The sequence below is a fragment of the Brachypodium distachyon genome, chromosome 1 (assembly GCF_000005505.3).
Source record: "Brachypodium distachyon strain Bd21 chromosome 1, Brachypodium_distachyon_v3.0, whole genome shotgun sequence".
In the NCBI taxonomy this organism is placed as follows: Eukaryota; Viridiplantae; Streptophyta; class Magnoliopsida; order Poales; family Poaceae; genus Brachypodium; species Brachypodium distachyon.
This window is the reverse complement of record NC_016131.3, coordinates 13,474,518-13,500,284: the sequence shown is the minus strand read 5'-3', so window position 1 is coordinate 13,500,284 and position 25,767 is coordinate 13,474,518. Positions and strand designations below refer to the sequence as shown.

The 25,767-nt window shown below is 45.2% G+C and overlaps 4 protein-coding genes and 1 non-coding gene across 6 annotated transcripts; 3 read left to right on the top strand and 2 right to left on the bottom strand.

The window, feature by feature from the left end:
- Positions 1–295: 295 nt before the first annotated feature.
- Positions 296–6,753, top strand: LOC100839149 (SNF2 domain-containing protein CLASSY 1). Its single transcript, XM_014902606.2, has 7 exons — positions 296–1,656; positions 1,781–1,817; positions 2,200–2,298; positions 2,386–2,636; positions 2,793–4,193; positions 4,429–4,587; positions 4,679–6,753. Exons 3-7 carry the CDS (start codon positions 2,238–2,240, stop codon positions 6,587–6,589), a joined length of 3,783 nt encoding a protein of 1,260 aa, XP_014758092.1. The 5' UTR covers positions 296–1,656; positions 1,781–1,817; positions 2,200–2,237; the 3' UTR covers positions 6,590–6,753.
- A 2,552-nt stretch (positions 6,754–9,305) lies between these two features.
- Positions 9,306–10,387, top strand: LOC100838842 (abscisic acid receptor PYL4). Its single transcript, XM_003559701.4, has one exon. It carries the CDS (start codon positions 9,486–9,488, stop codon positions 10,125–10,127), a length of 642 nt encoding a protein of 213 aa, XP_003559749.1. The 5' UTR covers positions 9,306–9,485; the 3' UTR covers positions 10,128–10,387.
- Positions 10,388–14,269: 3,882 nt separating this feature from the next.
- Positions 14,270–16,938, bottom strand: LOC100842622 (eukaryotic translation initiation factor 2 subunit alpha homolog). The gene is made up of 5 exons (XM_003562359.4): positions 16,314–16,938; positions 15,550–15,696; positions 15,371–15,475; positions 14,847–14,945; positions 14,270–14,724 (listed from the first exon to the last, which is right to left on the bottom strand). The coding sequence occupies exons 1-5, from the start codon at positions 16,827–16,829 to the stop codon at positions 14,569–14,571; spliced, it is 1,023 nt and encodes a 340-aa protein (XP_003562407.1). The 5' UTR covers positions 16,830–16,938; the 3' UTR covers positions 14,270–14,568.
- An 871-nt stretch (positions 16,939–17,809) lies between these two features.
- On the bottom strand, positions 17,810–17,930 carry LOC112270349. Its single transcript, XR_002962740.1, has one exon. It is a non-coding gene; the product is annotated as a U5 spliceosomal RNA (small nuclear RNA).
- Positions 17,931–19,970: 2,040 nt separating this feature from the next.
- LOC100842312 (ubiquitin-activating enzyme E1 3) lies at positions 19,971–25,632 on the top strand. 2 transcript variants are annotated; one of them, XM_010235307.3, is made up of 7 exons: positions 19,971–20,190; positions 20,330–20,583; positions 21,115–21,332; positions 21,499–22,293; positions 22,370–23,238; positions 23,470–23,902; positions 24,738–25,632. In XM_010235307.3, exons 2-7 carry the CDS (start codon positions 20,343–20,345, stop codon positions 25,332–25,334), a joined length of 3,153 nt encoding a protein of 1,050 aa, XP_010233609.1. In that variant the 5' UTR covers positions 19,971–20,190; positions 20,330–20,342; the 3' UTR covers positions 25,335–25,632. The 2 variants fall into 2 exon arrangements, with proteins under 2 accessions (XP_010233609.1, XP_003562406.2); XM_003562358.4 differs by lacking the exon at positions 19,971–20,190 and having other exon boundaries at positions 20,286–20,583.
- The last annotated feature ends 135 nt before the right edge of the window (positions 25,633–25,767 follow it).

The following is a 25,767-nucleotide window of genomic DNA, read 5'->3' as shown; positions in this document are numbered from 1 at the left end:
ACGTTCGCACATACAAAGATCATGTCCATACATCCATTGTTCTAAGATAAGCTTTCATCCACAAGTATAATTCCATATAATACTCCGTCCGATCCATATGAGTTGTCGAAATATTACACGTATCTAGACGTTTTTTAGTCATAGATACATTCATATTTTGACACATTTGAAACAATTAATATGGATCGGAGGGAGTAGGGATCAAAAAGACGCAACCATTCTCACGGTCAAGGGAGATGATGGCATAACAACGATGATAATCAGTAAGCAGACAATGAACAAGCAATCTCCCATCCCAAACCATGGCTCGTCCTTGTTTCGTGTCACATCCCCCCTTGCTCTCTTGATACCTCCCATCCCAAACTGGGCTTGGAAGTCCCCTTCTGCCACTCGTCATATTCATTATCAGAGCTTTCTGTGTCGGTGCCAATAGCTAGAGCTTTTGGCATTAGTGTCAGGGGCATCTTCAACGAGTGGTATTCACAGGTACCAAGAATGTACTGGACAATGTGTATAAGAGAGATGAATGACATAGGAGCAAGATTATGTCATGTCATATTTAACTAACATATAACTAGCATATATAATAAGGGCATCTTCAACAATTGTTATTACACGGGTACCAAGAAATACTAGACCAATGAGAACAAGACTTGAATAAAATAAATAGGTAGTGGTTACTTGAAGAAGTAACAGCCTCTACACGGATACCAAGAAAAAGAAGAAGATGACATGTGGATCCATCAAGAAAGAAAACAAAATAAAAATAAAAAATATACTCAAGAAGAGAGAGAAGAGAATTAATAACAATCACTGTTGGAGATGCCCTAAGATGGCTACAAGAATGTACTACTTTGTTATGAAGAGGCCCACATTGTAGTCTCATAGAGTGCCTAGGAGCACGTGTTGCAGCTGGCTATTAGATAGTAACCCACTTCTCTTCTCTCCTTTTTTTTCCTCCAACCAAGCAAAGATACAATATTTAAATCCTTAGAGCCTGCTTACATCAACTTATTATTCTTACTCTAAGTAAGTAATGATTATTTGTTCAAGTAACCACTACTGCAGGGTACCAAGAAAGTAAAAAAGATTACACGTGGGTTCGGAAGACAATCAAATGACAAAAGGAAAAACATATTAAAAAACAAGAAGAAAATATTATCAACCCCCTATTGGAGACGCTCTCCTGTCCTGCAGGCTAGAGGTTTACGGCTACAGGCAGGCAGAGGGAGGCAGCACTCACACCACACTGGTCAGTCAAAGAGTGAGCCAGTGAGCATCCACACTTGGAATCTTGGATTGACAGCTCCAGCTACCGCCCGCATCCCCATGAACCCATTGCTCCTCTTCCTGCTCTGCTCCGTCACGTCGCCCGCCGGCCGCTGCCAATCCATTTGCTTGCTTGCTGCTCTGTCTGCCTCTGCCCCTTACATTAATCACCATCGTTTCTTTTCCGCGTCCTCCTTCCATTTCCTGCTTTCATTCATGTCCCTCTTCGAGTCTTTTCCTCTCCAAGGAAGGCAACCTGTTAAAATCTTCCTCTTTTCCTTCCTTCCTTCCGCCGCCTCCCTCCCTCCCTCCCTCCCTCCGGATTAGTGCTACAGACTGCTATTGCCATTTCGGTGCCGGCGATTCCGTTCCTTTCCATTTCCACCGGTATGTATGTATGTATGAATGTCGACTCTTCTTCTTCGATTCTTGCCTTGATCAAACAAACGGCCGCAAATCGTATTGGATCCAACGCTCACCTCAACCTGTTTCTTTCTTTCTTCCGCTGCAGGTTCTCTCATCTTAATCAGGACCAGATTTTTCACCAGGTCGATCCTTGTTTCTCTGGACTCGCAAATTAGCACAAACTTACTTTTAGAGAAGCATCACAACATATAGGAGGCAGATGCTTGTTTTGCCTTTTCCCGCAACTGTGCATGCTTCTGCAAAAAGTTTCCAATGCTCTCTCTTCATAGAAATAGAATGCATCACTGTTTGTCGAGAAATACACACCCGATTTAAAAGATTTGCATTTTCCTCGCTGGAGTAGTTAGTCAGCACTAAAATCTGCATTAAGTAGCCTCTTCAAAGCAAAATTTTTGCATCAACTGCTCATGGGAATATTTATTCAGGTTATTGCTGTCGAACCATAATTAATTTTGTTTTAGGTATGAAGTGAACCGTTTCGATCTTATTTCTTCTGCTTGGCAGGCACTGGAAGTTTCAGCATCATGTGGTGCTAGCTACACATGGCTGGCAAGACGCTCAAGGGGCCTAGCAGGGCAGCAGGCCATCCCATTTGCGCGACCCGTAAGCAAGCGATTGCTATCTGTAAAAACCATTTTGCTATGTTGATCAAACAAAACATATCTGACAAAAATTTCCTTTGGGTTGCAGCATTCGAGGCATTTCATCATGGGTCATGGCATGGAGTTAACTGCATAAGGGTACAGAACAGCCGTCTCTTTGTCAGATTCGTCTACTCCGGATCAACCGTCGAGCGTAATATCGACAGGGATCATCTACGCTTGCGATCCAGAAGGGCGACGTGCTTCGACTGCTCGCATGTTCTCAAGCCTGGTGTTGATGTCTGTGTACAATCGCCCCATCCACTCCAAGCATGTTCAACAGGAGATCAGAAATCATCTGTATGTCAACCTTACTATTTGGATTCTCTAGCAGGTTTACGTAGCAGCTGTGTTCTATCTTCCAAAGATATACACATAATGTGGTGAATATAGAGAGTTTGTATATCCATTTCATCCAATAACATCATCTCTTGATTTCTGTTATTATGCATGCAGATATCGCTGTGTCATGATGCAAGGATCGTCACAATCAAGAGAAATCACAATGCAGATCAGTGTCTCTGCTTGTTTTTGGTTATTCTCGACGACAGCCAATGTCCTGGTAATACAGAAAAGGGGGGAAAGGCAACCGATAGAAGACAAGAGGTGGTGACCTTAAACAATATTTTCCTCTTGCAAAAGCTCCAACCTAAGGAGCTCCAGGAGGGAAGTGTGCAATGGAATTCTGCAGAGGATTGCCTCTATCAGAACAGAAGCAGGCTGTTAAGTGCTGCTAGATTTTCCTCAGAAATCTCACATCTCATAGTTTTGTCTGCCCTGAGGGGAATGGAATTCAGTATCAAGTTGGTAGAAGGCAACATCATCTATAGAGTCATCAAAGGAGACCAAGCTCGACGCGGTGTCGATTGCATGAGCATACCTCCAGGATTTGGCAGGAACATGGAGATAGTTTCATTCCAACTGCACGATAAGAATTTACGCCCAACGATCAGAAATATCCCGGTCACACATGCAAAGAAGCACAATCTCACAGAAGACAACAGGTTCACTCTGAAGACTGAGTTGGATGATCAGCTGGAATACATCAGAGTCGCTGTGAAGATTGAATTGGATGATCAACTGGAAGATCAGTTCGATGTTGGGCTCTTGTATAAGCATGTGGATTTGAGGCGCTCAAAGCGTCTGAAAACTCAACCGGAGCGCTTCACTAGTTATGATGCGCCTAATTTCAATCGTGACACTAAGAAGAAAGGTGCAAGTGCATCATCCACCATGCATTATGATCACCGAAGAGCTTCACAAGTTAAAGTAGAATCAAGCTGTGGAGAGGATCCAGTGAAGATCACTGGTGCAAGTTCATTCATGTTCAACGAAAACCCAAGCACCACCAAAGGGCAACATAAGAACACAAGAAGGAGAACTCCATGCTCTTTGCCTATGAAGGAAAAACCCAGCTCTGTGAAGGAGGAGAGCAAAACTGAAGAAAGAGCTTCAGATTCTCATATTCCACAGACGCCGGCACAGAATAAGGAGAAGAATCATCGCACCCCTTCATCATTTCATCGGAAGTCTGGTACTTCACCGTGCAGCCTAGGTGGCAATTACGAACCAGCATTTTGTCAAAAAAGGGGTAGGAAAAGAAAGGAACGCATGTGCGATGAAGAGTACGAGAAAATTATAAACCAATGCATAGGAAACATCCAGAGTGAAATGGAGAGGGACTATGAGTTTAATCTAGATGTCCCGATGATGCATTGCTGTCAGGGTGCTTACCCAGAGGAGGATTTTACATGGCCATCGCTTGCTGATAGCCAAGAGGAGAAGAAGGATGAGCTCGACGAACTGTGGAAAGAAATGGATTTCTCATTGACCACACTAGAACTTGATCGAATGCAGGTGCGCGTATTTCTTTTATAACTGTTCATCTTTCTTATGAAAGGATTTAGAATTTTCTGAGAAAACAAAGGGATATAGAATTTGGATATATAAAAGCAGTTTACATCTTTGTTCCTTACCATTTTATTAGCACGCCCATGCGATCATACTGTCAGGAATTTGATGTCCTTTATAAAATACGCGCCCCTTGTTTTCATGGCGATATATGATATAAAAACAAGTTTTGAATTTGCAGGTTCCAGATTCAGAAGATGTTCACGAGAGCACTGCTCGTTTAGGAAAAAATGGAGAAATACCATGTTATCATGACTGCATACTGGATGAGGAGCTCGGACTAATGTGCAGATTATGCAATGTTGTATGTATTGAGGCAAAGGATATTTTTCCACAAATGGTAGGTCCAATCAAGCAATAGCAACTTCTTTTCACTATTTTTACTTTGGACTCCTCGTTGACTGGATTAATAATATCTTCGTTCCATGCAGTTCAATGGCAACGGCTACAACAAGGATAGGCCTGGATGCAGTAATTTTTTCCATGATGATCATGTACTCGATCCTTCTCTTCTTGCAACCTTTGCACCAGAATTTTCAGAACCGAGGGGCTCTGGGAACCTGTGGAGTTTAATACCCGATCTGGAACCGAAGCTGCTTCCTCACCAAAAGGAAGCATTCGAATTTATTTGGAAAAACTTGGCAGGATCATTACAGCTTGAGGAAATGGACAATCCAACAGCCAGTAGTACAGGGGGCTGTGTGGTTGCACATACTCCTGGGTCCGGTAAAACGCTGCTGCTGATATCATTCCTTGTCAGTTACCTGAAGGTTCACCCAAGAAGCCGGCCATTGATCCTTGCTCCAAAATCTGCTATCCATACATGGAAGAGAGAGTTTGAGAAATGGGGCATTTCACTTCCTCTGCATGTGCTTCACCATGCTGACAGTAGAGGCAGGTCAATGGGGGCTATTGATCCTAGAATGCAGGAGATTCTAAGTAAATTTCACCGATCGTCATGGAAAAACATGCGCTTTGTGGATTGTATGGACAAGTTATGCAAGTGGCATGCGAGTCCAAGCGTTCTGCTCATGACGTACTCCTCGTTCTTAGGACTGACTAGAGAAGGCTCAAGAATGCAGCAGCGAGCATCCATGGTGCAAGTCCTGATCAACAACCCGGGGCTGTTGGTCCTCGACGAGGGACACAACCCGAGGAGCAACAAGTCCAAGCTGAGGAAGATGCTGATGAAGGTGAAGACAGAGTATAGAATCCTCTTGTCGGGTACCGTCTTTCAGAACAATTTTGAAGAGTATTTCAACACCCTATCTTTGGCCAGGCCTCGGTTTGTCGATGATGTCATGGCTGCGCTTGTCATGGAGAGGAAGAAGGAAATGAGAGGCAGGAGAGCTAAACACAGAGAAGCAGTGGCCAGGCGCATTTTCGTGGAAAGAGTCGCACAAAAGATGGAGTCTAGCAGCAGTAGGGACCGAATAGATGGTTTGAATTTGTTAAACAAGCTTACTTGCGGATTTATCGATTCATTCGAAGGGGCAAAGCTAAGCAACCTTCCAGGGATACATGTGTATACCGTTTTCATGAAACCCGGTAAGATTCAGGAAGAGATACTCGCGAAAGTCTCAATGTCTACGTCATGCACTGGCAGGTACCCTCTTGAGATCGAGCTTCTCATCACGGTTGGTTCTATACATCCATGGCTTATAAAAACAACAAACTGTGCTAGCACTTTCTTCACTTCAGCAGAATTAGATAAAGTTGACAAGTACAAGAAGGACTTTGCTGCTGGTTGCAAGGCCAAGTTTGTCATTGATCTGCTGCACAAGTGTTCATTCAGGGGGGAGAGGGTTCTGATATTCTGCCACAATGTGTCCCCGATAAACTTTCTCGTGAAGTTGATCGAGAATGTCTTCGGATGGCGGCTCGGGGAGGAAGTCCTGGTGCTTCAAGGTGATCAAGATCTGCCTGTCCGTTCGGACGTCATGGATAAATTCAACAGCGATGGTGAAGGAAAGCGGAAGGTGCTTATTGCTTCGACGACAGCATGCGCCGAGGGTATCAGTTTGACAGGTGCATCGAGATTGGTCATGCTGGATTCAGAGTGGAACCACTCCAAGACCAGGCAGGCAATAGCACGGGTGTTCAGGCCTGGTCAGGAGAGAACCGTTTATGTCTACCTTCTGGTGGCATCTGGGACATGGGAGGAGGGCAAGTATAACAGAAACAGGAGGAAAGCTTGGATGTCGAAAATGGTCTTTTTCGGACGCTATCTCGATTATCCGTTACAAAACGCCGTGACTGCTGTTGATGATGATGGTGTTCTCAAGGAGCTTGTTGATGAAGATAAGACCAATACTTTCCATATGATAGTGAAGCAGGACTGACCAATGCTGTTCTGTTCATCTGCCCTGCATGGCTACTTTTGTTCTTCTAATGTGTATATATAGCATATATGGGCATCCTCTAATGTTTAGTTCTCTGACATTTCCTATGCTCTTTTGTTGGTTATAGCAAACATATTTCTCTACGCTAGATGACTGTTGGAAAATTATCAGTTGCAGAAATCAGGCCAAAATTGAGACTCAACAGCAACAGTTTGTTGCCTTCTTTAGCATAAGGTGTCGCGACCTTCATTTTTGTCGACGACAGGTATGCATGCGTGTATCCCTTTTGTTTGTTCTTAACTGGATCCATAGAGATAGAGCATTGGTATCTCATCACTCGTACAAAGCAGGAAGCCTCTATCAGACTATCACTTTTCTGTTGATAGGGTCTCACCATTTGGGTAATTGCAAAATTCTGTTGATAGTGAACTGTTGCTTCTTGTGGGCTTTGTTTTTGTTAAGTTGCTGGCATTTCCTTCGTACTCGCATTCACCTGTCAAACCAAATTACTTATGTCCCCACTTCAAGTCCATTTTCTCTTGTCTTTTAGCTACAAGAACCATTTGGACATTAACAGATAGTGATCCAACCACCTTATCTTTCCATTAACAAGAAAAGAGATGCAACCACCCTTTCTGTGACATCCATTATTCACTTATTTCCAATAAAATTAACTACCACTTGCCCTGGTTGGTGTGACCAAAACATACTACTCCTATGTGATAGGTAAAGAAGAAAATTCTGAAGAATCACAAGGACCAGATCATTGTTGATGCAGGAAACAATGCATTGTGATGTTCAGGCTGGCAGAATTACTTTAGATAGGGAGCCTTCTCCCACTTGCTCATCAAACTTCCTTATCATGTCCACCTGCCTTAGCCAGACCCAATACAAGTAGCCTGCCAGTTTGCCCATTACTTTGCCATATCTTTCCTGCTGTAATGAATATTTGCAGAAGAAAGGGAGCAAAATCCTTTTCGGTTTTCTATATGCCTAATTATAATTTTAGATCTGCGAAATGCTGTTGGAAACATCGGTTTAGAACCACGGGGACTTTTCATCATAGATATTATTGATCATGTGCATGTGAAATTTTATTTTATTCTGAGAGAGGGAATGAGAGCATCTCTAAAGTACAATTTGTTTTTTGATTTATTTTGAACTCTTATTCTGTGTTGCGAGTGCAACTCCACCATTCTTTCCTTCAGCTTAGGTTTCCTCTACTTAAAAAACTAAAATTAATTATATTGATGTTGGAAAATGGTATCATGCATCCGAATGTGTATGTAGCTGTAAAGGGTGCATTGCCACCTTCTTCTTAACATAACAAGTCAAATTAATTATGCTAACCTTATGCCTAGACTGTGGGACTTATTTTAATCTTTCACAAGCACAATACCACCCACAGGTTTGGCCAGTCTGTCAAAGTACGTTGTCCAGGAAAACCTTGAAGCTAGCATCTCCATGAATGCCAGGTCCTCCATTTGCTAGAAGTTTCCACTAAAACCACCACCATCTCTTAGCAGCTCATGTCCCTTTCTACAGGTAGCCCATAGATTTGGTAACTGGCCAACAAAAAATACTCATATATTTGCCTTCACAGCTTGCCAAATCGAACTGAACCAAAAGAAAGGTGACTGAATACTGATGATGATGCTGCTCCCAGCCAGCCCCCCAAAAGAAACATATATCATCATCTGAAACTTTCTATGCTACTTTGACACAGTGGTAACTTGTTTTCCATCATCAACATCAGTGCACCAGAAATGCATTCCCCTGACAACTTTCTTTTAATTCTTTAAAATTAAAAAATTTAAATTAGGAGAAGATGATGACGAAACGGAACGGAACAGAAGCAAGAATCCAACAGGAGCAGCGGGCACAGTTATTAGATATTTAGATACGGAAATTATGATGAGCTCACGTTAGCTCGTTTGCTTCCGCGCGCGACGCTCGCGCAGGCTGCTGCAGCATGCAGCTCTCATTGCATGCATTTCTTTTTTCTTTTTTTGCTCCTGCATGCTAGCTTCTGCAGTTCGCTTGCATGTGTCAATTTTTTTGTGGCTAAGAGCTCGAATTGAAGAAAAATGATGATGCTGGACAACAACAAGGAGGGAAACGCACCGAGTTGATTTCCAAAATTTAAAATCCCCTATAACTCAAATTGTCTACCCGATCCCTTTTCACCATCTGCTTCGTATGGTCGAGGGTTTTAAAACTAGATCTCATTTGCATATGTTTTAACATAGCTTTTTTGGACTCCTTTTACTATGTCATAATGCACGAATTGCCACTAGATTATTTAAGAAGTTGGCATGACGATAGCAATTAATTCCTTCGTTTTTTTATGTAAGATAATATCTCTTCTGATTTCCTAAATATATGGTGCCAAAAGTTTCACCATGTCACATGAGGCAACCCTTGCATGCATGGTGTTGATGACTAAGATGATGTCAATGTGAGATGGTGTTGAACTAGACGTCATATTTTTATGTCATAATTGGCATGTTGTTTGGTCTTAGTTGTCATGTCGTGTGCTTCCTAGTTGCCCTGTTTTGTAGTACTATCTAGTTGCCATGTCACGTGCTACTTAGTTGCCATATTGTTTGGTTCTAATTGTCATGTGGTGCATTACCTAGTTGACATGCAACTTTACATATTATTGATAAAATTACCTAGACGCATCCATCAAGTGGCAGTAGAAAAATAATTAGAGAAGAGGAAATTGTAGCAACCCAAGCCGACAGACAACAAGGGCAGGAATAGGAATTGTAGTAGCTGCTGATGCAATTTGCTGCCCAGTATATATACATGGAGATGGACTTACGGCCGGCATTCATTCAAAGTTCAAACCATTCCCCATTCTTCCTGTTCTAACAAAGGCAGAGCAGCAAGGATGCCGGCGCCCTACAGCGCGGCGGCGGCGCAGCAGCTGCAGCAGCACCGCCCGCTGGCTGCCGCCGTGACAGGCAGCAGGTGCGGGGAGCACGACGGGACGGTGCCGGCGGAGGTGGCGCAGCACCACTCGCACCCTCCGTCTTCGTCGGCGGGGCCGTGGCGGTGCTGCTCGGCGGTGGTGCAGCGGGTGCGGGCGCCGACGTCGGCGGTGTGGTCGGTGGTGCGTCGGTTCGGGGAGCCGCAGGCGTACAAGAGCTTCGTGCGCAGCTGCGCGGTGGTGGACGGCGACGGCGGCGTGGGCACGCTCCGCGAGGTGCGCGTCGTGTCGGGCCTCCCCGCGGCATCCAGCAGGGAGCGGCTGGAGGTGCTGGACGACGACCGCCGCGTGCTCAGCTTCCGCGTCGTCGGCGGCGAACACCGCCTCCGCAACTACCGCTCCGTCACCACCGTCCACCCTTCTTCTTCTTCTTCGTCTCCGGCGGAGGAGGAGACGGTGGTTGTGGAGTCGTACGTGGTGGAGGTGCCGGCGGGGAACACGGCGGAGGACACGCGGACGTTCGTGGACACCATCGTCAAGTGCAACCTCCTCTCCCTCGCCCGCACCGCCGAGAAGCTCTCCGCCGCTGGCCGGTGCCCGTGAATCCGCCGGCGATCCGGTCAAAGTCAAAGTCGACTTGTGCAGCCATAGCAAGCAGGGGCGTTTTAGTCAATTGAATGGGTTGCTTGATTCACACGCTTTGCCCATTGGTCCGTGGTCGGTCGTAGGACTGGTGGTAGCCCTTCCAATTAATTTCTTGTTGAGATTGACAGAGACATTGTCTATCTTTATGCTGTACTCCCTGGTCCTGAATATTGTCCGTTGAACAAGAAGATTAAAGTTTTAGGTCGGATTGGAAACCATGGATCGAATGCCACACTGCACTCTTCCTTCAATTCGCTGCATACTTCTAATTCTAACTCCCTCTTGTGAGATTGCAATCCAGGAGAAGAAATTCAAAGGGGGAGAAAAAGGCACCCTAAGCTTGTGCTCTGTGGCGTCTCTTTCTGTTTGCAGTTGCAAGTGGATGGAATTGGATGCAAGTTGCAATGGGAGAAGGAAAAAACGACACCGTCGGTCTGAACTGAACATGATGGCATTATGACAACCAAGTGGATGATCTTGAGCTTCATCCGTGCCAGCCAGCCAGCCCAGGTTATGTTTATGTATGAAGCTATAGGTAGCGTCAAAGCGGCCGGGCTTCTGGATGGATGCTGGCTGGGTTTGGAATTGGAATAGACAAGCTGGCTGTCTTCGTTAATTTTTTTTTAATACTGTATAATGCTCGGTCGACATGTCTCTGTCATCGTGGGCCCACCATGTACTGTAGTCGGCAAGCAATGGACCAGCCCCGTCAGTCAGCGTCACCTACGGGTACGGCCTACCTAAATTGTTGGCCTGTAATCCAAATCCCAAGCCGGAAGTTCCGGCCCACTTCCGGCCGTTCCAGTCGTCGGAACTTCTAACACAACTTCCGGCCGAATCTTCGGTGGCTCTCTGTTATTTTTTAGAAAATTATGGAACTTGCTGCGGAACTTCCAGATATTCAAGAATATGCAGAACTTCCGGCCTCCAACCGGAACTTCCGGTGTGCCCGTTACGGATCTGACTTGCCCTAATGCTCCTGCTATATATACCCCTTATAAACCGCCGTTTTGAGAAGAGTTGAGTTCGTGAAATCCTCCTGGCGTTGTAAACACTCCTCAAATACTGAAGTTTCGCGCGCCCGTGGTTTTTTCCCTCTCGTTGTTTGAGAGGGTTTTCCACGTTAAATCCGTGTGTCCTTGTGCTGTGATTTTTTCTTCGTTTTTTGTTCTTACTTGTCGCGTTCATAACATAGCTTAGGTCCTGTTTGTTTAGGCTGCGGCTGGAACATAAGCGGTTGCGGATTGGCTGAGCTGCCAAGCTGTTGTGCTTGGGAAGTGGTTGTGACCAAGATTAACCGTTTGGCAACATAGTTGTGAAGTAGCTGTGAACTAAAGAAATACCTGAAATGCCCCTATGCTGCTAAAACCAAAGTAAGATGTACTCCCTCCGATCCATAATATAAGTCACGCACACATTTTAAGATTTTGCTTTGACCATCAATTAGAGCAACAAATTGTGAATTATGTATTATAAAAATTATACCGTCGAAAACTTCTTTCAGATATGAATCTGATGGTATAATTTTTATAACACGCATAATTCACATTATGTTAGTCTAATTGATGGTCAAAGTTGGACCTCCAAATACATGGACGCCCTATATTACGGTACGCAGGGAGTATATAGCAAGCAACACACATACGTAAATACATGAATGTGCACACTAAAAATAATAATAAAATCAGTAGTTCATATAGACAAGTGTTGTTCATATTACTAAAATACTCAGTATTTAGTACTTTCTCGTCCAACAAAGGATGTCTCAACTTTGATTAAATTTAAATGCATCTATATACTAAGTCATGTCTAGGTACATCTAAATTTTGACAAACTTGAGACTTTTTTGTTGGACGGAGTGAGTAGTCAAATAGTAGGCAATTCTATCCCGCATGGTATTCACGTTCGTCGTGAGAATTTGGAACGTCCTCTCGCCAATCGATGGTGTAGCACGTTCACCGCAAGGCATGTGTGCAAGAAAAAATAATTGAATCCATCCATACGTGCGGTAGCAGCAGCACGAGCTAAGCTAGCACATCAATGCGATCAATGCGGTGGTTAATCACGTGGATCTATCGATCGGCAGCTAGTAAGTAAGAACTAGCTAGTACAAGCGCGCGGCCATGCGGCTCGTTTCACTGTCACGGGGGACCAGGCGGGGCGCTGGAGAGAGCGGGGCGCTGGAGAGAGAGGGGCATGCAAGGGGCGGCAGGGGAATACGGGGCCAGGCGTGACGCAGAGGTAGGCAGGGGATGGGATCGAGCGAGATGCTGAGAATAGACAGGGGGAGAGAGAAATAACGGGCTGGACTCACTAGGTGGTGGCATCTCCCAGGTAAATTTCATCAACTTTTTTGGAGCAGCAGACGTGGGTTTCTCGGGAAGCCCTCAAACTACCTCTCCACGTGCTTTAACCCGTATAACTAAAATCAGTTTGGGCTTTGGACAGACAGCAGTTGAAAATTGGTTGTTTGGTTGGGCTTCAGCTTGTAGAAAGCTTCTCTGGAAGGCTAAACAAACGGAGCCTTAAGCTAGCGCTAGGAGCCAAGTAATTCGGACATGAAAAGTGTCGAGTCAAATTCAAAGCTAGCTTTAGCAGCCAGTAGATTCCTGCACAAACAACCTCCATCAGTCTGCCAGACTCCAGTCATGGCTAGCTATCCATCTCTTTGATTTCTTTCCATGATTTATCGAGGCTACCAAAGAGATAAGTATAGCTAGTCTCGATTGATTAAGCGGTAAGAAAACCCTGCTGAGTTGTAATTAATTTAAACGTAGAGTACAACTCAAACAATGCTGCTACCTGCTAGCTAGCATACGTACACATTGCCAGGTCAAAATCATGGATGGATTAGCACTAGTACTACTCAATTTTCATGTCCATGTCTGGGGCTGCTGGTCCAGCTTCTGTAAAAGAAAGAAGAAAAGGGGAGGTCAGGTTAATTTGTTTATTGCGCAGCCCTTTTGTTGTGATTGGCCAGCACCAACAGCCTGCAGCCAATCCAAACACGCAGATACGAGTCACATGATCTCAATCAGATTAATCAAGCTGCAGACAGACAGTATGTAATTAAGTAGCAACAAACTGATTAGCAGTAGTACATCGTGTGTATGAACATGATCGATCCATCTTGTCATGTCATGCATGCAGGATTGCATTGCAGAGATGGCTCCTGGAGACTGATTGACTGCATGCTTTGTGTTTCTGCAAGTGCATCAGACAGATGAGGCGACAGGTTGCTCGTCTGTTTGGTTTGATCTTTCAGCAGCTGTAGCATAGGCTAGCCCTGTACTAATAATGCAGTGTAGTGTACACCACCTCAAAGTTGCTGCATGCGAGCTGCTGCCTGAACAGATTTTCATTAAACACGATCAGGCCAAAGGAAACTATAGCTTTACAGATTAAACCTATGCAATATGACAAATATCTCTCAAAAGAAATGGCAACGAGTGTTCAGATGATAGTAGCTAGCTATTGTTACATTATTCCCTTCATCTCAACATCACCACCACATATCTCCATCCTGGCCGGGTTCAGACGTTCTGACTGATCCATACACACAAGTTCAACAAAACTACAAGCAGAATTTCACCAAGCCTAGTTGTAGAGGCAAAAGAGGAAGGAAAGATGAAACATTTCGTCAGGTAAAAAAAGTACAGAGAGGCAGCAGAAAGATTTCAGCTAAGCAAAAATGAAGATTCTGTACCCCGGAATCGAACCCGGGTCTGTACCGTGGCAGGGTACTATTCTACCATAAGACCACTGGTGCCCCGATGCAACAGGCCTCACTCCACTCATGTTGGTCAGTGAGCAGCTCCAGAGACACAAGCTCTTTCATTTCTATCGGAAGCACAACGTGATGCAAGGTTCTGAATATCATCGGTCCTTGACTGCAAAAGAGCAAGTAATTTGATTTCAGTACGCTCATGACCCACCTCACTCTAGCAGATGGTTCAATCCGCAGGGCATGTCAAAAGAAATTGGTACTCTGCATATGTCAAATGCATTACAGATGAGCTACTCTGACAGAACAAATGAACCATCTGCAATAATTCAGTAGACCAGTTCAAACAAGCTCAATCTCGAACACAGATTTCATGGAAACAGCTCGTAAGCAACCACGAGGAAAATTCCACGTATAAAATATATTGATGCAAACAGGTAGCGAGAGTGCAGGTGACAGCATTAGCGTGCCAAGAAAAGCAAATCAACATGTAAGACTACCAGGTACTAGCTTACAAACCGAACCAATAACCACCATCTAATAAGATCTAACAGAGTCATTCATGCCTCCTCAAGCAATGCAAGCAGTAGCAACCAAGCATCCTTCCTTCCTTCCCTTGAATGCTGGCGCTGCTGTACAGGTAATTCATCCAACTCCAACAGTGTTGGAGGAGCATCACTCCGTGCCCGCACCAGCTTTTGTGAAATCTACTTCGCCCATGCCCGTGTCTTCGTCCTCCTCTCCGCTGTCCTCGTCACCATCAACCTCCTCGCCTGCTAGTTTCAGCTTTTCTATCGTATCTGTGAACAGCTTATCCTCTTTCTCGCTCACCTGCGCATGCAAACAAACATGAATCCATCTTTCGCATTTACACGACGTCTGCAGAAATGTGAATACGTAGCGGTGTCTTTTGCACTGATATTTTTGTTGGGCGCAAATAATGAGAAACTTACAGCTCTAGCTGCTTCCTTCACCACCAATTTCCCCTTGTGCTTGTCAATCGTGTCCGCACAAACTTTGAGTGCTTTTGTTAAAACTCTGATCCCTTGATCCTGTTCACGACAGCAATATACAAAAGCAGCAAAATTTGTATCATTACATTATATTGCTGCTAAAATCAAGAGTCTGCGGATACAAAGTACCTACTGCCTTTGTAACTGAATGTTTAGTAGAAACCACCAGTAGAAGGGTCTTTGAATTTTAATAAAATTTAAAGGCCTCTTACTAATCAAGTAGCCAGATCTCAAATTGGTATACACAATTTCAAAAGCACAGGTCAACGAAATGATAACCCATGCATAAGCGATAATTGTTTGATAAGGTCATCAGAAACACCTTTGCATTATTACATTGTTATATTTTTCATGCAATGACATAAACTTTACTGTGTTATGGTTTAGATTTAGTGTCTATAAGAAGTACAAAATGTGTTAACAAACAAAATTAACTGCCAAAATGTGCGGAAGAGAAAACCAACCTTGTCAAGTGTTTGTGTGGTCAAAACGTAAAGTGGTGGAGCAACTAGCTTAATCTTCACAGGGCAATCATCATTTCCAGTAGCTTCAGCTGCCCTCATGGCTTCCTGCAAAACAAAACATAATCATCAGCTAAACATACACTCCAGATACAAACTGCACGAATGGGACCAAACAGAACCTTGATGTGTAGAACACCATCAAACTGGTAGCATTTCATCTCAACATCAGCACGGATCTTGAGTGGTTGTGGTGTCATTCTCCTCCTTATGTTCTTAACCAAGGCATCCTTAACCTCTGGAGTGACGGCCGGCACGACCCTAGTCACCTGTAGGAAATGTAGCACATAGGAATCTTGAGAAACGTGAGTAGTTTACGCATGCATATATCAGCACCAGCCACATATCAGTAGGAGATTTAGTGATTTGTACCGCAAGCTAACTCAATCTACAGAGTACGTCAATTTGCTGTGTATGACCTGAAACTACTATAGCATACACTGCGATTAAAGCACAACACCATAACGGTTATTTCATCTCTAATGTATGTGACAGACAATCAAATGGCTGTACCTACTTTTAGCATTCAAATTTATGCCTATGCAACCTACTAACTTGCCAAACATAACGTGTTATCCATAAAAGAACCAATCCCAGGTTTATAGCACTACAATGGACAGTACATAAAGAACTAAAGTCTCTTGTTTATTCCCTTTCAAGTTTCAAACAACCAATTGAAGCCGCATAAATCCTAGAATCAACTAATCCTACACACACCAAGTACAGAGTTCAAACCAGCTATTTGGAATTCACTGTTCAATGGGGTCAAAATTAGCAATTTGCATAGCAACAAATCACTGCCTGGCTAGTGCTTGATAAAGACAAATTAATTAGCCATAGCAGCAAGAAGCAGTTGTGTGGTTGGTCGGGAACGAATCGAACGAACCTCCTGGCCATCGGGGCCGGTCTCGGTCTCCTCATAGGTGAGCACGTCGAGGATGGCGTCGGGGTCGTTGACGATGAGCCTGAAGGCCTCGAAGGCGTGTCCGTACCTGCGGTAGAGCGGCCACCCGATCCGCTGGTAGAGCGGCTCGAGGTCGACGCCGAGGGTGTCGGCGGCGTGGCGCATGATGGAGTGCACGAGCTTGGACTTGTTGTATCGGTCCTCGCAGGCGTGCGCCTCCTCCTCGGAGACGCGGCGCTTGGAGAGGTCGATGTAGCCCTTGTCGCGGTCGACGCGGAGCACCATGGAGGGCTCCTGGCGGCCCACCTTGATGAGGGAGGAGATGGAGCGGATGCGGCGGCGGGAGAGCTCCGAGAAGAGGATCATGCCCTCGATGTTGTTGTACTCGAGGAGGGAGACGTAGGCGCCCATGTCGGCGATGTGCTTCACCTGGATCATCACCGCCGCGTCCACCTCCGGGAACCGCGGCTCGTACATCCGGCACTCCAGGTTCGGCATCGCGGCCGGCCGGCGGGAGGAGACGGGGGCTAGGGTTTTGGAGGGTGCGGCGGTGAAGGGCGGCGGCGCAATGAGAGTTGGGCTAGTATGGATTAGCAGAGCAACCGCGAATACGTGTTCTTTGTCTGAAAACGGCAAATAAATATGCGTCTCCTTCCGCGTTCAATCTAACCCTGTGGACAAGAGAAAACGAACGGAGTCAGATAGGGTTGTTATGTTTGTTTTACCGTTTGAACTGGTGCTCGTATCTAACACGGTTTGGATTTAAAATGTGTATACATTGATCATGTGCCAATGTTATGATCTGGAATGGTGAATTTTGCGTTCTTAAACCGAGTACTCCTCCGATTCTAAACAACACAATAATTTAGGATATGATTTCGGTGATTATTGGGCAGATGAAAGAAGAGATGAGATGAGGATGCCCTTTTTTCCGAACCAGAATCCGAAACACCCAGTCCATTAACTTAGAAAATAAATTTGTCCAACCAATTGACGAGAAATCGGACAAAAATCGTAACAAATGCTCAAAACACCATTAACCAAGATGAGGATGTCATTCCGCTGACCGCCGATGAGTTTTTATACAGTTCTGGTGCTGTTTTACATTAACAAATTGTAAAAGATAGGGCATCAAACAGTTTTGGTCTTGTTTACATTCACAAATTGTAAAAGATAGGACATCAAACGAAATGCGTCCCATATTAACCATGCATGCAAAAACTTTTTAGGCATATACACATCCATTTTGCATCATGTATCTAAACTTTTTGTTTTGAAGCAGAAACTTTTTAGACATATACACATCCATTAGAAACTTTTTAAACATATAGGACTTGCGCCATGTAGAAACTTTTTAAACATATCAACTAGTACCTCCTGCATGTATCTACAAACTTTTTAGTCATATACATATCTATATTGCGCCCCATATTAACCACGGAACAGTTTTGATGAAATATTGTTGAATTTAATTGTGTGACCCTCCTTTGAAAGAAGTGAGCCCTTAAAAACAAACGTATGCTGCTTAATTGTGACGTGCACACGGTGTTCTTTAGTAAAACGCGAAAGATTAGTTCGCTTTGTGCTCACCACGCAGCTGCGTGCCTTCTCTCCTTGGACCTGCCTGCTCTCTTATACCCATTCGCTTCACCCGCTCTTCCGTAGATCAGCCGTGTGGGACTAACTAATAAACATCTCGCTCGAGTCGTCGAGTCTGCGCAACAAGGCCGGCTAGCTGCGGCGGTCTTGGCAGGTAACAGGCCCAACCAAACAAAATAGGCCTGCAAGCCGAAGTCAATCGTCAAATTGGGCCTGACAGCAAATAGGTCTTGGGCTGTGTGGGACTGAACCGAATTCGGCTTCGTTTTTCCAAGCTCGATCGATCTCAGAGAGAAACAGAGTCCGTGCTATCGTCGTTTCCGATCCCGACTCTGGCTACCCGTATATATTTTTTTAGGCAACGGCTACCCGTATATTTAAATACAGTCCAATTAATCAGTGCTTTTGCAAGCTAGGGAACCATCAATCGAGATTAAGCGGCGTGATATACGTACGTACGTAGACCCAGCGGGGTCGATTTGCCGATCCATCGAGTAGCAAGCAGCATGACGACGATGCTGCCGTGCATCGCCGTGGAGCACCGCTGGAGTCCGGGCGCCGGAAGCCGCCGTTCCACGACGACCATGTTCAGCGTCGCCGGGAAGCATCCCATCGCCGGCGGCGGCATGTACTCCGACGAGCTCGCCGACAAGGCCTTCTGCCCGACACCGCAAGGGTGGGTACTGGTCCGCGACCGCCTCGACGCCACCGACACCTACCTTCTGGATCACCACACCGGCGACAAGATCCGCCTTCCGCCACTGACGATCGACCCGGACCGGCTCATCGACTGCACCTGCCTCCTCTCCCACACGCGGCCTGCCACCTCCCCGTCCTGCGTCCTCCTCGTCGTCCAGCCCGATGAGCCCATCATCTGGTACGTGCACGTCAACGCCGGCAATGGCAGCAACGGTTGGGCCTGGACGAGGCACGAGTACGACATCGGGACCCAGGGCAACGAGGCTTGCGGGTTCGAGAGCATCCTCATGGACATGGCCGCCGCGTGTCGAGGCAAGTTCTACTTCGTGACATCGCCCATCGATTTTGGCGTGCTCGAGTTCTCCCCGGCGCCGGTGTTCACCGCATTCGTCGTCACGGAAGACGACGACGAGGGTGGGTACGACTCGACGGAGACCGGCAGGGCGTTCTTGGTGGAGTCCGATGACGAGCTCTACATGGTGAAGCAACTGACCAGCCAGGACTACAACGAGGCCCTCGTCTACAAGCTAGAGGAGTCCTCCACCTCTTCCGGGCAGCGGCAATGGCGGTGGCGCCCGGTGCACGATCTCGGCGGCAGGGCCTTCTTCGTGGCTCCATTCAACTTCGGAACATCTTGTCTCGTGGCTGGGGATGAGTCTGGGATCCAGCCCAATTGTGTCTACTCCCAATTGTGATTGCTGCTGGCAAGTGTTTGACGGTCTTCGACGTCACGGACGGGACAATGCAACTGTGCAGCATCGAACAAGCTCTGTCGTTCAACGGCGGTGCCGGCTCCGAGGAGGTTCCACCACCGGCGACAGCCAAGACGATGACGTGGATGCTTCCAACCGATCCCAAAGCCGCTATTGCTTAAGTTTTCCTTCCTGGCAACATAATGGCGATTGTTTTTTGTATTTTCTAGGTATTGGCAACATTGTGTTTTTTCTAATGATGAACAATATATCTACTCATTAGCTTTGTTACGACCTTGCTGCTTCGTATTGTCTCCATAAAGGTTCGTGTATGACTTTTTTTAGAACAATTCGGCACAGGGAACACGGAGCGGAGTTTGTTTTTTAGCATCTTCCTAGTCGACTAGACCAGATTCCAATTTTCTTTCGAAGCAACTTACAGATTCGAGTGGATTTCAAATATTCCAATACCAAAAAAAAACTGGAGGCAACTTTCAAACAAACCAAAAATAAAAAACTGGAGGCAACTTTCAAAATCTGAAAGGAAGCCCGCGGTGAAAGAAAATGGGCCTAAATTCGCAACCATCCAATAGAACATGCCCAGTTTGCGCGGCCCGTTTCCCGTATAAGAAGAGAACTCGCCTTCAGAGAGCGCAAGACGCAACGCAAAGCCGCCGACCGCCGCCGCCTCTACTCCCGGGGTTCTCTCTCTGCCGTGACACGGCGAATCAATACTTTCCCAAGCTCGCCACGCTCCTCCTCCTCCTCCTCCTCTATCCCAAACCCAAACCTAGCCGCCACGGGAAGCACCTCCTCCGACTCCGATCCCTTCCTTCCTTCCCACGCCGGCGAGGTCGCCCGCCGCTCAGGTAAGCATCGCATCGCATCGCATCGATCCATTCCGCTCCTCCTCGATCGCTATATACGTGCGGGATGGCGTGCTGTTCACTTCCCGGGTTGGGTGTTTGCTTCCGCGGGGATGAGGTGCTTACGTCGGCTGCTGCGCAGGGGCTTGTTCTCCATGCTTCCCACCAAGAGGCCGCCGTCGCCGTCCGGGGCGGGAGCCGAGGACGGCGGCGACGCCAAGAGGCCCAGGCTGGGGGAGTCTGGGACCACCGATGACAGGGCCTTGCCGCCGCCGCAGGAGATCGACGAGGACCTGCACAGCAGGCAGCTCGCCGTCTACGGGAGGGAGACCATGCGCCGGCTCTTCGCCTCCCACGTCCTCGTCTCCGGCCTCAATGGGCTCGGCGCTGAAATCGGTTTGGCCCCATACCACCTTTCTCTCTATACCTTACTTACATATTTACATTTCTGCACTGCTGCGATGGCATGTTGTATAGATGCAAAATGGCTTACACCATGTGGTATAGTTGAGTGCTTGTCCTAGAATTTTTTACAACAATGTCTATTCCCTGTTAGTGTGAGTTTAGGTAGGATTGATTGGCTGGTCTACCAGGTGTCTTTTCTGTCTGCTGTGGAGCTGTTCCTGTTACAACTCTGGTAGAATTAGTGATCTGAATTTGCTGAAAGTTAATTAATAACCTGTTCGTGTTGGGGACGTAATATTGATCCATGACAGCTAAACTGGCAACTGCTGGATGCTTGTTCCGTTTTCAGTGGAAAGGTACCCGAGTATGGGGGAAATGAGTACTTGTGCTGATTGTATCTGACATCACTAGTTTTTTTTTTCAATGTTTGGACTAGTTAAAAAGCTTTAACAAGTAGCAACACAACATTCCGTGTGTTATGTTCTTTGTATTAAGCAAACATGCTTGCCTTTTTCTATACAGCGAAGAATCTTGCCCTTGCTGGAGTCAAGTCTATCACTATACATGATGTGAAAAATGTGGAGATGTGGGACTTGTCTGCCAATTTCTTCTTATCCGAGGACGATGTTGGGAAGAACAGGGCTGTTGCTTGTGTCGCAAAGCTGCAAGAGCTCAACAATGCTGTTCTCATCTCAACTCTAACAGAGGAACTAACGACGGAGCACTTGTCCAAGTTCCAGGTTGGTCTCTTGTCCTTCTTGTCAACCTTCTTTCTTTTTCCACTTGCAATGTTATTGGTGATTGACTGCTGACCTTATTTGTCGCCTGCTGAATGCATTACTTTATGAGTTTATACACTTTGTCTCTTTGATATGACTGTCTAACTTGCAGCTATTTTCATGGCAGGCTGTTGTTTTTACTGATATAAGTTTAGACAAGGCATATGAATTTGATGACTATTGCCATAGCCACCAGCCTCCCATCTCCTTTATCAGAACTCAAGTCTGTGGTCTTTTCGGTAGTGTCTTTTGTGACTTTGGACCAAACTTTACTGTTCTTGATGTTGATGGTGAAGATCCACATACTGGTATAATTGCATCCATCAGCAGTGATAACCCTGCAATAGTATCCTGTGTTGATGATGAGCGGCTCGAGTTCCAAGATGGTGATCTTGTTGTTTTCTCAGAGGTACATGGTATGGCAGAACTGAATGATGGGAAACCAAGGAAGGTTAAAAATGCCAGGCCATTTTCATTTAGCATCGAGGAGGACACAAGTAAATTTGGAAATTATATAAAAGGTGGAATTGTTACACAGGTGAAAGAACCTAAGGTATTATGCTTCAAGACGCTAAGAGATGCCATTAGAGACCCTGGAGATTTTCTTCTGAGTGATTTTTCAAAGTTTGAACGTTCCCCTGTGCTCCATCTGGCATTTCAAGCTCTGGATAAATTTATGAAAGACTGTGGACGCTACCCTGTTGCTGGTTGTGAGGAGGATGCTCAAAGTTTCCTTAAGATTTCTGCTGATATTAATGAAGCCTCTGTTGACCGCAAGCTGGAAAGTATTGATGAGAAATTACTCCGGCAGTTTGCAAGTGGTTCTCGAGCTGTTTTGAACCCTATGTCTGCGATGTTTGGTGGTATTGTTGGTCAAGAAGTTGTGAAGGCATGTTCTGGGAAGTTCCACCCTCTCTACCAGGTTTGTGTTGTGATTCATCTGTCTTCTTTGTTCTTATGGTCATTATACATCTCTGATAAAACTCCAACCTATGCAGTTCTTTTACTTTGATTCTGTCGAATCCCTGCCAACACATCCATTGGACCCCCAAGACTTGAAGCCATCAAACAGCCGCTATGATGCTCAGGTTTCCGTATTTGGTTCCAAGATCCAGAAGAAACTTGAAGAGGCTAATGCTTTTGTTGTGGGCTCTGGCGCTCTTGGATGTGAATTCCTGAAAAACCTTGCTTTAATGGGAGTGGCATGTAGTGGTAAAGGGAAGCTAACTATAACAGATGATGATATCATTGAAAAAAGCAACTTGAGCCGTCAATTCTTATTTCGTGACTGGAATATTGGACAGGCAAAGTCCACTGTGGCTGCTACAGCCGCTAGTGTTATCAACCCCAGCCTTCTTGTTGATGCTCTTCAGAATCGTGCCTGTCCAGAAACTGAGAACGTGTTCGATGACACGTTCTGGGAGGGCCTGGATGTTGTTATCAATGCACTTGATAATGTCAATGCCAGGATGTATATGGACCAGAGGTGCCTGTACTTCTCGAAGCCACTACTGGAGTCAGGTACGTTGGGTGCAAAGTGCAATACGCAAATGGTAATTCCTCGCCTTACTGAAAATTATGGAGCTTCAAGAGATCCTCCTGAGAAGCAAGCACCTATGTGCACAGTCCATTCTTTTCCACACAACATTGATCATTGCTTGACATGGGCTCGTTCGGAGTTCGAGGGCTTGCTCGAAAAAACGCCAAATGAAGTAAACTCTTATCTGTCCAACCCTGCTCAGTATGCTGCTGCCATGAGGAAGGCTGGTGATGCTCAAGCAAGAGAATTGCTTGAACGTGTCTCTGAATGTCTTGACAAGGATCGGTGTAGTACATTTGATGATTGCATAACGTGGGCCCGGATGAAGTATGTTTGTCTCTTCTGCTTTTTAATATATTTTTATCTTCGTTACTTTCAAGTGTGTGACCTGTTTAGTGTAGACCAGTACTGTTGAGATACCATCATCTTGCAATGCTCCTGGCTGGCAGGAAATACTGTCCTTCAAAAGCTTCTCTGTTTTCTTCGAGATTACCTAATTTTTGTGCTTCAGTTATTGGCCCAAATTTAAAATGTCTATTTTCTTTTCTTTGTTGGCAGATTTGAGGATTATTTCTCAAACCGTGTGAAGCAGCTGACATTCACTTTTCCTGAAGATGCTGCCACTAGTACGGGCACGCCTTTCTGGTCTGCCCCCAAGCGCTTCCCTCGTGCACTGCAATTTTCAGCTGCTGATACATCTCACCTGAATTTCATTATGTCTGCTTCAATATTGAGAGCGGAGTCATTTGGGATTGCTATACCTGACCGGGCAAAGAACACCAGTAAGCTGGCTGATGTAGTAAAGAAGGTCAAAGTACATATGTTTGAGCCAAAGAAAGGGGTAAATATTGTGACAGATGAGAAGGCCACAAATCTTTCCAGCACCTCGGTTGATGATGTCTCCGTTATTGATGATCTGCTTGCTAAGTTGGAAGAATATGCCAAGCGGCTACCTTCTGGATTCCAAATGAAACCTATCCAATTCGAGAAGGTAATTTTTTCAGATATAGCATCAGCAAGTCTTGTAGGTTTAAAATATTTGTTGTAAGTGTTCGCCTGTCAATACAGTGCTTGTTTACCTGCATGCGATGTAGCTTCGTTCCACCTTTTCCAGGCTTAAGGGAACATCTAGATATACTTTTTGTACTGCCTTTAGCTAAATCTTAAAAGCTTATACAGCTGCCAATCCTATTTGTGACCATTCTTCATCTCCTGTACCCTGTGAGACAAACTGGCTTGTACTGGGAGGGAATCCTGATTCCGAAAAGATCATTGAATGTGCTTTGCATTCCATGTTATCTACTTGTCAGATTCATTGCTGATGTTTGTTATATCCACCTAATAATTTTTCTCTACTCTTTTAAGCGTGTAACGTCTGACTTCCACTTATGTAGTTCGTACAAATCTTGATCATGATTTCCTTTTTATTGTGGGAGCATGCAGTTGGTGATAGATTTGGCTGATATGCTTCATTATTCTAATTAAGAATTGACACATTAGAATGTTTTGTTCATCTTGGGTTTCTATGCAACTATGCCATCGTTGTGCTTCTGCTGTAACCATACAAAAAATTACTCCCTCCGATCCTAAGTTGTTGTCGAAATATTACATGTATCTAGATGCTTTTTAAGAATAGATACATCCATATTTGGGCAGATTTAAGTCAAGAATTTAGGATCACAGGGAGTATTTTTCTTTGGACAAGACAAACTGTAGAACTTATGCAGCTTGTGTTGTATGTTTGTTACTTCAGCTGTCTGTCACCCCTCAACTTATAACTTATAAGCATGAAATGGCTGTTCTTACATTTCACTTTGGTTTTACAGGATGATGACACTAACTTTCACATGGATTTAATATCCGGATTTGCAAATATGCGTGCAAGGAACTACAGCATTCCAGAGGTTGACAAGCTGAAGGCTAAATTCATTGCAGGGAGAATTATCCCTGCTATTGCAACCTCAACCGCCATGGCCACAGGACTTGTGTGCCTTGAGCTGTACAAGGTTATTGATGGCAAGCACCCCATTGAAGACTACCGCAATACGTTTGCGAACCTAGCGCTGCCATTGTTCTCAATGGCTGAACCAGTTCCAGCCAAGGAGACGGAGCATCAAAACTTGAGCTGGACTGTATGGGACCGATGGTGCATAAAGCGCAATCTTACTATTGCAGAACTCTTGCAATGGCTGGCTGAAAAGGGCCTTACTGCTTACAGCATTTCCTGCGGCACCTCGATTTTATATAACAGCATGTTTCCAAGGCACAAGGATAGATTGAACAAGAAGGTTGTGGATGTCGCCAAAGAAGTTGCTAAGGTGGAAATTCCTGAATACAGGAGCCATCTAGATATTTGTGTGGCCTGCGAGGATGAAAATGAAAATGACGTTGATATTCCTGTCGTGTCGGTTTACTTTCGATAGTCTGGCATTGAGATAAACCTTACTGCATCTTGAGGCCTACTCTTCAAAACTCTCTTAGATTGCTAAATTCGCCGGTGTAGTTCTGCCGCTTTCTCATGCCGATAGCTCTACTCCGCTCTCTTAAATTGTTCTTAAAGTTGTGTTGGTCCTCAAGCTATTGCTCATTGGTTACTATGAATAGTTGGATGAACTACAGACAACATTAGTTGCAGTTAATAGACAGGTTACTGGAATTTGGTGGTATCTATTCTCTATTTGCTGCACATTACTCCATGTTGCACCTTCAGTCTTATTACAACTGAGATTCTGATATTTACCAGCATGTTTTTTTTCCCTTACATATTTGCAAATGCAGCATTATACTAGACCTTGCACACTTGGAGAAGGAAGGTGTTTCCATTCCATGGTGGTTAGGCTTGGGTCATGGGAGCAT